The 10,386-nt window shown below is 42.9% G+C and overlaps 1 protein-coding gene across 1 annotated transcript in view; it reads right to left on the bottom strand.

The window, feature by feature from the left end:
• Nucleotides 1-743: 743 nt before the first annotated feature.
• LOC148538576 (sodium- and chloride-dependent neutral and basic amino acid transporter B(0+)-like) overlaps nucleotides 744-10,386 on the bottom strand; it is a 74,607-nt gene continuing 64,964 nt past the window's right edge. The window contains exons 12-14 of the mRNA XM_088452590.1: nucleotides 3,317-3,426; nucleotides 2,598-2,765; nucleotides 744-911 (exon numbers count right to left, since the gene is read on the bottom strand). Of these exons, the coding sequence (XP_088308716.1) occupies nucleotides 744-911; nucleotides 2,598-2,765; nucleotides 3,317-3,426 (446 nt within the window). The remainder of the gene's footprint in view (nucleotides 912-2,597; nucleotides 2,766-3,316; nucleotides 3,427-10,386) is intronic.

Raw genomic sequence — 10,386 nt, 5'->3', positions numbered from 1 at the left:
ACCCGGTTGCAAGCGCTGTGCGCTCACAAGCAGCCCGATGGTCTGCGTACGCGCATGCGCACGCATCATTCTGCGCGTGCACAAACTACTCTGTGCGACCGCAAACCGCTCGCTCGGCCAGCAAAGCCAGCTCAGTGTAATGAGTGACAGGATAGGCCATTTGTGGGTTGTAACAGGGGCAGTCCAGTAATAACGGGGGGTTGGAGATGCGAACACAGGCGTGCCTGAGTGTTTCAATGTCGATTCAGAGGCATGCATAATTAAGAGGCAGCGTCATAGTACACGTCACTTGCCATTTTTTTACACTGATGTCCTTGCAAAGCTTGCGGGAGGGAAAAGGCTACCACAAGCACTGCATTCACATCTGATGGTGCTCGATGTACCAATGTTTTAATACACTTCCTGGAGATAACGTGTGCTGGTGGGCGCCTCTGCCTATGCGATTGGGCGTACGCTTACACAAAGTGGCCGCTCGCTAATACATGGTGGGCGTGCTTATGCCTTGGCGAGCGATCGCTTCCAATGCCGTCACTTTGAAAAATTTGCATATGCATCTAGCAAGCATACGCAGATAGCAGCCGGGTCTGAATCAGGCCCAAAGTGACATGTGCATAGCTGCACTTGGCTGACAATAGGCTTTGAACCAGGGTCTTTAGTATGTTTCTCTAACCTTAATCTATACCATAGATTTTCAAGGATAGAACCACAGATGTAACTCAGGGTACAAATAAATAACTTTATTTTCATTCTGCCTGAAAGGAAGTGTTATCAAAGCCTTTAATGTCTGTAATTTCCACCCCTTTGGAATCCTCCTTTACAGCGGTGTCTTTCATATTTTGGTACCTCTCACCACGATTTTTCGGCAGAGCAGGACCCCAGTTTTCAGTTGGTCTACAACAACTTGCTATTCGCTGTAAAGGCAAAACATGAACATTTCAATATTTTTTTACACTTTGAAATTATTATCCATTCTTGGCCTGATGCTTTCTACACAACCATCAAGAAAGGCAAAGAAAACTACGTGTAAAATTTTAATTTACATAAACAGAAGAAACTGCTCTCATAAAATGAAAGTGCAGGCAGTAAATTATCATGGTGACAGATTGGTAAAGATGCAATTCATTTGTTGTAGTGTTGGGTACTGTTTTGGGGTGGAGCAGATTTCCGTCTGTAAAAGTGAACTTGGAATAGTAAAATCATATTAACATTTTTCAAGTTATGCTCCAGACTTTCTATATTAGAGCGTATTATCACAAAACAGCATTTAAAAGTCATAGAGCCTCAGCTGATATGTTTAACTCCCTACTTAAATGAAAACACTTTCATTTAAAGTAAATTATCCCAGAATTATGGATATTTTTTAACTCCAAAATTAAATTTTCTTACCATACAATGGGATGCCTGATAAATTATGTATATGATAAAATCAACTGCTGATAAAAAAATTATGTCATCACGTTGGCATGCAATGACAGTTTGTAGGAACTCTGACACCTCTCACCAGGGTCAGTGATGCTACTTCCAGAGAGTTACAGTATAACACATATCTAGAGTCGCCAAACACTTCTGTTATTTCCCATACTTACTCAGCACATGCCTGAAAATCATCCAATAACAACATTACAACATTATCCACAACCAAAAAATACAACAGTATAGAAAGAAAAAAAGCTGAGGATGTCCCAAAAAGTACCAAAGTAAAGATGAAATGAAAAAAAAGGTTATACTAAAGATAATCTATAAAATAATTCTAGAGACAATAAAATTATGTAATCACGTTGGTGCGCACATTGCACCTAATGTGCAGGTCTCGCACCTACCGCCGAGTCTTTAAAAAAAAAAAAAAAATCACACATTGAGCACCCAGTAACCCTACATCCTCTCCCCCATAAACTAATACAAAATAATTACGCTAGCCCACTGTAAAGATTAAAAACACAATACAGGCACTCTAGTGTGCATGTTAGGTCCGCAGTGCACACACATCTGGGTCAAAACAGTGCAACAACAACTGGAAGACCTGAAGAAGGAGGTATTGAAGTCTAAGAGAAGAGAGATGTGGGAGAGAAGAGTAAGAAACAGAGTGGCAAGAAAGAAACATAAACAGACACAGAAAGGCAGGAGAGGGAGAAAATAGAGAAAAAAAGAGCAAGACAGAGGAGGGGTGAAGAGAGGGAGGATCCAAGAGAGAGAGAGAGAGAGAGAGCGTGAGCGAGAGTGTAGTAAGAAAGAAAGAAAAAGAGAAAAAGGGGAAATTAATATTGAAAGAGTGTCAGAAGGAGAAAGAGTAATAGACAGAAGTTGAGAGAGGGGGTAGAAAGAGGAGGAGATAAAGAGGGAGGCAGCACTGAGAGTGGAACAGAAAGAGACAGCAGGAAAAAGAGAGAGTGAGAAAAAAGGAAAAAAAATTGCAGGCAGCAAGGGACAACAGGTAGTACAAAATAAGACTCATGATATTATTGCAGATTTTATTTCTTTACTATGACCATGATTTACATAATATAACAGTATAAACATTACTATAACTATATTAAAGCCAATTACAGCTATATATAATTTAAAAAAAGTGTCATTGACCAATTGCAAAATACAGTTACCTGCAAAATGTTTCCTGGGGCTTGAATGATCTTTACAACAGCAATAACAGGAATCCATATCAAGCAGAACACAACCATAAAAAATCCAAGTGTTATAGACCATTTAGGGTACACCACACCACCATATGTAGAGGCTTCATATGTGACCAAAGACCAAATTAAAATGACCTGCAAAAAACAAGAGCTAAAATAAAATAAAAACATACAAAAACATATGCAAAAATAGAATATAATCTATATAAAATTGAGAATGGCAAGTCTTAAGATGGAGATGCTTATTTTGAGTGCTGCACTCCTCCCTCCCCACCAATGGATCTCACTGCCACAATGCAAAGTGAATTGCGAAGCAGACAAGAACCCTGCACAGGCAATGGAGGGAAACATTACAGGGGGTGGAGCAGGGTCAAAGGACCATTCTGCTAGTTAGGTACAACCATACTTACCAACTCGCCAGAAATTTCTGTGAGGCTCACAAATTTGGGGGACCTCTCCTGGGTCCCAGGAGAGTAGACCAGCCTCTTGGATCCAGCCACTTCCCTAGTGAAGTTGGCGTCTAGGGGCACGATGACGGGATTCACATCGAATCGCGTCATTGTGGCACCACCCCCTCCGGCACAATGTTGAAAATTTCAAAATAGCACATTACTTTAAACTAGACATTATGATTTATATCAGATTTTTTTTTTATATATAGAACATAGCACAGCAATAGCACTTACTGCTAGTAATACAGGAGATACAAAATACCAGCATGCTCTCCACCACAGCCAAAAAATCCAGTGCTTCTTTCCAATCATCATCTCTATATCCATGATTACCCTATTGCCCCCTGTTGAGATTAAACATCGGTGATATTATTCATTTAAGGATGTATCCACAGAACATTCTAATACAGATAATAATTTAATAATAATAATAATAATAATTTTATTTATATAGCGCTTTTCTAATAAAGGACTCAAAGTGCTTTACATTTGCCTTTACAGTACAAAACACAAAATAAGCTCAAACAATGGACATTAGTGAAATGCTTGGGTGAAGAGGTCAGTCTTGAGTCTATTTTTGAAGGATTCTAGAGTGGAGGCCTCTCTAACTGTGCGGGGAAGTGAGTTCCATAAGGTTGGAGCCACAAAACTGAAAGCTCAACCCCCAGATGAATTCCGGTAGATTCTAGGTACTGTTAATAGCCCTTCGTCAACGGATCGCAGTAATCGAGTGGGACAGTAAGGAATCAGAAGCTTTTATAGGTACCTTGGGCCATGGTCATGTAGGGCTTTGTAAGTTAGTAATCCAATCTTGAAAACAATTCGCCATCTGACAGGCAGCCAGTGAAGGGAGTAGAGAGTGGGTGTTATGTGGCTGGAACGGGGCTGGTTGACTAATAGCCTGGCAGCTACGTTTTGTACCATTTGCAAGCGGTGCAATTCTTTTGATGGGAGTCCAAGGTAGAAGGCGTTGCAGTAGTCTAGGCGTGATGATATAAATGCATGTATGACTTTAGGCAGATCTTCTGAGGGAATTAAGTGCTTGATTCTGGCAATGTTCCTCAGATGAAAGAATGAGGATTTGATTGTGGCTGATACCTGATGTTTAAGTGTCAAGCCACTATCCAGGACAACACCAAGATTCCACACATGTTCAGCGTTTTGTAATTTTGATCCCCAAAGCGTAAGTCCTGTTGGTTGGCTATGCTGTAGCCCTGACTTGTGACCTATCATAAGGACCTCTGTTTTATCAGGGTTCAGTCGCAGCCAACTGGTACTCATCCACTCCTGAAGCTCTGCTAGGCAGCCATTTAGGGTTGTTATGGGGTCCTTTGTACCTGGAGCAAAGGACAGGTACAGTTGTGTATCATCTGCATAGCAGTGATACACCAGGCCATGACATCTGATTATTTGACCCAATGGTAGCATGTATACTGCAAAAAGCATGGGAGAGTTTACTCCAGAAGAAACTCTCTGTGACCTGCCGGTCAGAAATTATTTGAACCAGCTAAGGACTGTGCCATCCAGTCCACAGAAATTTTTCAGGCACTCAATTAGAATCCCGTGATCCACATGTATGTTATACTAAGGGTACACAGTTACCTTACTGCATAATTTCACTGTACACTATGAGCTGACCCCCTCTTTTTTATTTTTTATTTTAAAAAGTGAGGTGTTAAATAATAACATGCCAAGTAGGTGGGTAATGTGCGCTATTATCCTAAGCTTACCAATAGGAAAGTGTTGCCAGACAGAATACTAGTTAGTAGAGATGTGCTTTTCGGTTCCCCAGAAAACTGAATCCGCCCGGATTTCGTGAAACTGGGTAAATCCGAGTCGCGGTTCTATTCTCCTGAGGAGATCTTGGTAAATCCGTGTCACGGTTCTGATCCTTTTGTGGTTCGGAATTCGGATTTTAAATTCGAATTTCGGGTTTTGGATTGCATAAATTACATGATTTTAGCTGTTTTTAACACTTTTTATTTAAAAAATCCAGATTCAAAACCCAAACCAAAACACTTGAGGGTGGTTTGCAAAACCAAATTCAGATCCAAAACCTTGCAGGAGATACAGATCCAAAACCAAAACCAAAACATGGGGGTTGGTGCTAGAGATGTGCGCGGAGCCGCTGACCCCCGTGTTTTGGTTTTGGACCTGGATCTCCCCTGGTTTTGGATCTGGATTGGTTTTGACAAAACCTTATCTGCGTGTTTTGTTTTTCGGTTTTGGTTTTGGTTTTGGATCTGCTAAAATCACATAAAATGGGCCTGTTTTTGTTCCTACAGTATTATTAACCTCAATAACATTTATTTCCACTCATTTCCAGTCAATTTTGACCACCTCACAGCTCACTATATTGTTTTCATCCAGTTTAGGCCCAAAATTTGCACCAAGCTAGCTGGCTGACTATGTTAAGCGGCAGCAGCGGGCGGCACAAACATGTGGCAGTTCAATTTCCAACATGGCACATCAGGAAACAAATGTTTTTTTTATTCAAGAGAGGCCTGGGGGAGTTGGAGTATGTAGTTGGAGTATGTAGTTGAAGGCAGGGCAGGGACAGGAAGGGTTGATTGGAAGTACATTTCATTTAATTTTTGAATTCAAAGAAAATTTATGAGGGAGAAGGGGAGGGAAGGAGGCATTTACAAAATAAATTTGACATATTCACATCAGTCCTTGCCCCAGAAGAATCCTTGAGCGCCATGCCTGCTACTGCTGGGAGTGGATTTTCTCATCCCAGAAGGGGACCAGGAAGGCTTCTAGTAGTGCTTTCCACATGAAAAAGCATTTCCCAACCTGTACAGGGACATTAAAAAACATAGTTAGTTAGTGGCCTCAAAGTGCCACTTAACCAGCATAGATATGTGGACATAATCTACGATTTAAGGCAGGGGTAGCCAACCCTGGTCCTTGAGAGCTACCAACAGTGCATGTTTTCCAGGTCTCCTCACAGAATATAGTAATAAATAATTAAATGTGTTGGTGAGTAATGAATACACCTGTGCACCAGCAAGGTGGTCTGGAAAACGTGAACTGTTAGTAGCTCTCAAGAACTGAGGTTGGCTACCCCTGATTTAAGGCCTTATGTTGTGTTTTTCTTTAGAATGCTGCACCTGCTTCTGTGGCTAGGAGTGGATTTTCATCCCAGAAGGGGACCAGGAAGTGTGCTTTTCAAAAACAATTGACTTAAATAATCCTTTGCAAACCTTCTATAAAGGCATTTCCCAACCTGTACAGAGACATAAAAAAAAACAGAGTTAGTTAGTGGCCTTCAAGCTGCCGTTGTTCCCACTGTCCACTTAACCATATCAGATATGTGAAAAAGCGGAACAGAGCATTAAATGCAACATTTCAGATTTAAGGTTTAAGTCTCACGTTGTGTCTTTCTTGGGAATTCTTGAGTGCCATGCCTGCTTGCTGGGAGTGGATTTTCATCCCTGAAGGGATGAAGACATTGTTTTTTTTTCCCAATGGACACAGATCTGAAGACAAAGAGATACATGTAAATAACTACTGGCAGGAAAAAGAGGCAATTTGGGGGTAATTTTAGTTTTACTAAAGTTTCTAAAAATTAAAAGTGTTCATGTTGCCCATAGCAACTAATCAAATTGTAGTTATCATTTCTCTATTGCATTCTAGAAAATGATAGACAGGATTTGATTGTTTGCTATGGGCAACATGAACACTTCATTTTTAGAAACTTTACTAAATAAATATACCCCTTGGAGGCCCTTACACAAAAAAAAACTGCCTTTGCTTTACTTGAGCTGCCCACCTTCCAGTGTGTACTCAGAAAGAGTTTTCAGCACAGCCGGGAACCTTGTCAGTGATCGGCCTGAGACTACTTCCCCAAAATGTGGAAAAGATGATATCCATCAAAATGAAATACAAAGTCTATGAGAAAGACCTTTGCTGTCAATTATGTGCAAAAATTACAGAGCCACCTGTTATGGTGGATTCCAGCAGGGACAAATTAATATTGTGTGAAGCCAAGCCTATATCGTCATCCCATCCTGTGTTGTGTATAAATTACAGCTGCGCTCCCTGTTAGATTGGGGATTCATTGTCCACTTTAGTGGATGTGAGCTCCATTTTAGTCCATATCATCACCACACCCCCTACACATCTTCTGACCTGAGCTGCAGTAGAAGCAGCTGCACTCTGGAATACGGTTGCATGGGGTTGCACCTCTGACTCACTGAAAGTCAGGTAGAGGGGCCATGGGTAGGGAGTAGGGACACTATAATCAGAAAACACTGTTTTAGCTGCTTTATTCCATTTATTCCTCTATTTTTATCTTTGAAAATGTTTATGCAAATCTCAGGAGAGGCGTTTGTGATGCCATTGCTAACGTGTACACTCACACACAGAAAAAAAAACACATTGATTGATTGAATTATTTTTGGGGGGGCACTCGGGGGAGCACCCGAACGAGGCAGCAGCCTCTTGATAAACGACACAGGCAGCACAGCACCCCTGCCCACCTATGTTGCTGACAAGTGTGGCTAACACACGCACAGAAAAAATTGTATGGTTTTTTTTTCACACTGGGGGTGAAGAGCACCTCTGATAGAGGCAGCAGCCCCTTGACAGATAGAAGCACTGCACCCCTGTGCAACTACTTTGATGACAAGTGTGGCTAAATGCACACAGAAAAAATGTTTTAGTTATTTTTCATACTGCGGGTGAAGAGCACCCCTTATGGACAGAGCACCCCCTGGACAACACAGTAGAGCAGCCAGCCCCTATGGACAACAGTCAGCCAGCCCCTATGGACTAGAGCTAGCCAGCCCCTATGGACAGGACAACAGACAGACAGCCCCTATGGATGAACAGGACAACCTCAGTCATAACAACAGCTAGCCAGCCCCTATATGGACAACAGCCAGCCCCTATGGACATTAAGCAACACAACTGTAGCCAGCCCCTATGCACAGCAGCACAGCTCCCAGCTCCCTCCCTCTTCACTCTTCACAGCCAGAATGAAATATGGCGGCGATGGCGGGACCTTTATAGAATCCAAAACCAGTGAGAATCCGACAGTGGGATGATGACGTTTAGCCTCATTTTCAGATCCGAGTCAGGCGCGAAAACCCGAGCCGACTCGGATCTGACTCGGATCCTCTAAGTTCGGTTCTCAGGGAACTGAACCCACTCATCTCTAGTTGGTGCACATCCCTACTAGTTAGTACCAGTGGCAGATTTTACCTCGGGACTGCTTGATTGCAGCACCCGCAGTAAAATCTGCCACTTCTAGGGAATTAACCAGTGTGTCTGTACACTGGGTGTCTTCCCTGGCAGTGACAGAGGTTTCCCATTGGAAGAACTACCTGCAAATTAAACGCCAGACAGGCAGTCCTTAAGGGGATTTGTTTTTTTCCCCTGAGACTACCAGTCAGGATCGTGATTAGCAAACAGAGCGCTTCCAATAGGAAGACACTTGCTGCATTTCCCCCAGTGCCAGCCGGTTTCTAGGGGCTGCAGCTGATGCAGACCTGAGAATCTGGTGTTTGTGCACAAGCGCCGGTTGATGCGCCTGCCAGACCCATTGCACATAGGCAATGCACCTGGCAGGCACTGCTAGTACAACAGTCCGGGCCTTGCCGTGCTCACTCTGACCGGGTGCAGACAGCCCCCCTCATGGAACATGGTAAGAGCCGCAACTGGTTAGTACGTTTCGAAAAAAAACTATACAAAAGAAAAATACAATGAAATGGATTTGAGGTCAGGCAAAAGGGAAGAAAGGAAAGGGAAGATCTGTTGAGGTATGAAGCAGAAGATGAGTGGGGTAAAACAGCTGGCATAGTGGAGGGAGGGGAAATAATGAGACCATTTAATAAAAAAAGAATAAGAAAAAAGGGAAAAAAGGAAAAACTGGAGAAAGAGGAGGAGAGTGCAAGCAGAGGTCTGACAGGGGGGAACACAGACACATATGACTAAATGAAAGGACAATGGAAAATTGGGCGGTTGTCCCGGGGCCCCCACACATAGGGGGCCTCCACACACTGTCACCGACCCCTGGCCACATGCCCCAGGTCAGGCTAAAAAGGTTGGTCACGATCTACTGGAAGCTCGCGGAGCTCCTGCATGTAGATCGCGACCAACTTACTGGAAGATAACAGTGATGCATTGCGCGGGTGATGTCATGACATCACCCACAATGAGAGGAGCCTGCGCGCCTTTACTGGATCAAGTTAGATCCAGCAGGCAGCGAGCAGCAGCAGCAATGGCGGGACCTGGGAGCCCTGACAGCGTGGAACGAAGACAGGTAAGTTTTTTCACAGCGGCGGGGAGGGGGAGCTAGTACTGGGGGCACTACTTTAGGGTGCATGATTACAGGGGCATTGATGAAGAGGCACAACTACTGGGGACATTTCAGGGGGCACAACTACTGGGGGCATCGGAGAAAGGGCACAACTACTGGGGGCATTGGAGAAGGGGCACAAATACTGGGGGCATTGCAGGGGGCACAACCAGTCAATTTTGACCACCTCACAGCTCACAATATTGATTTGTTCATCAAGATAGCTGGCTGACTAAGCTAAGCTGCAGCAGTGGGCAGCACAAACACATGGCAGTTCAAATTCATACATGGCACATCAGGAAACACTTTTATTATTCAAGAGAGGCCTGAGGGACTATGAGTATGTATGTAGTTGAAGGTAGGGCAGGGACAGGAAGGGTTGATTGGTAGTAAATTTTTTGATTCAAAAGAAAATTTATAAGGGAGAAGGGGAGGGGAGGAGGCATTTACAAAAAAATGTGATACAGTACATTTACATCAGTCCTTGCCACAGAAGAATCCTTGAGCATGGCTGTTGATGCTGTGAGTTGATTTTTTTCATCCCAGAAGGGGACCAATAAGAGTGCTTTCCAAAAATAAATAAACAATTGACTTAAATAATGCTTTGCAAATCTTCTATAAAAGGTATTTCCCAACCTGTACAGGGACATAAAAAAAAGATAGTGGCCTTCAAACTGCCGTTGTTCCCACTGTCCACTTAACCATATGAGATATTGTGAACAAGTGGAACAGAGCAGCAAATGCAACATTTCAGACTTAAGGTTTAAGTATTACGTTGTGTCTTTCTTGGGAATTCTTTCTTGAGCACCATGCCTGCTTGCTGGGATTTGATTTTTTTCATCCCAGAAGGGCACCAGGAAGCGTGCTTTCCAAAAATAAATAAACAATTAACTTAAATAATGCTTTGCAAATCTTCTATAAAGGTATTCTCAACCTGTACAGGGACATAAAAAAAACATAGTTAGTGGCCTTCAAACTGTCGTTGTTCCCACTGTCCACT

Source organism: Taudactylus pleione, unplaced genomic scaffold, assembly GCF_031769625.1.
Source record: "Taudactylus pleione unplaced genomic scaffold, aTauple2 ptg000039l, whole genome shotgun sequence".
Lineage (NCBI taxonomy): Eukaryota > Metazoa > Chordata > Amphibia > Anura > Myobatrachidae > Taudactylus > Taudactylus pleione.
This window is presented reverse-complemented; position numbering and strand designations above follow the sequence as displayed.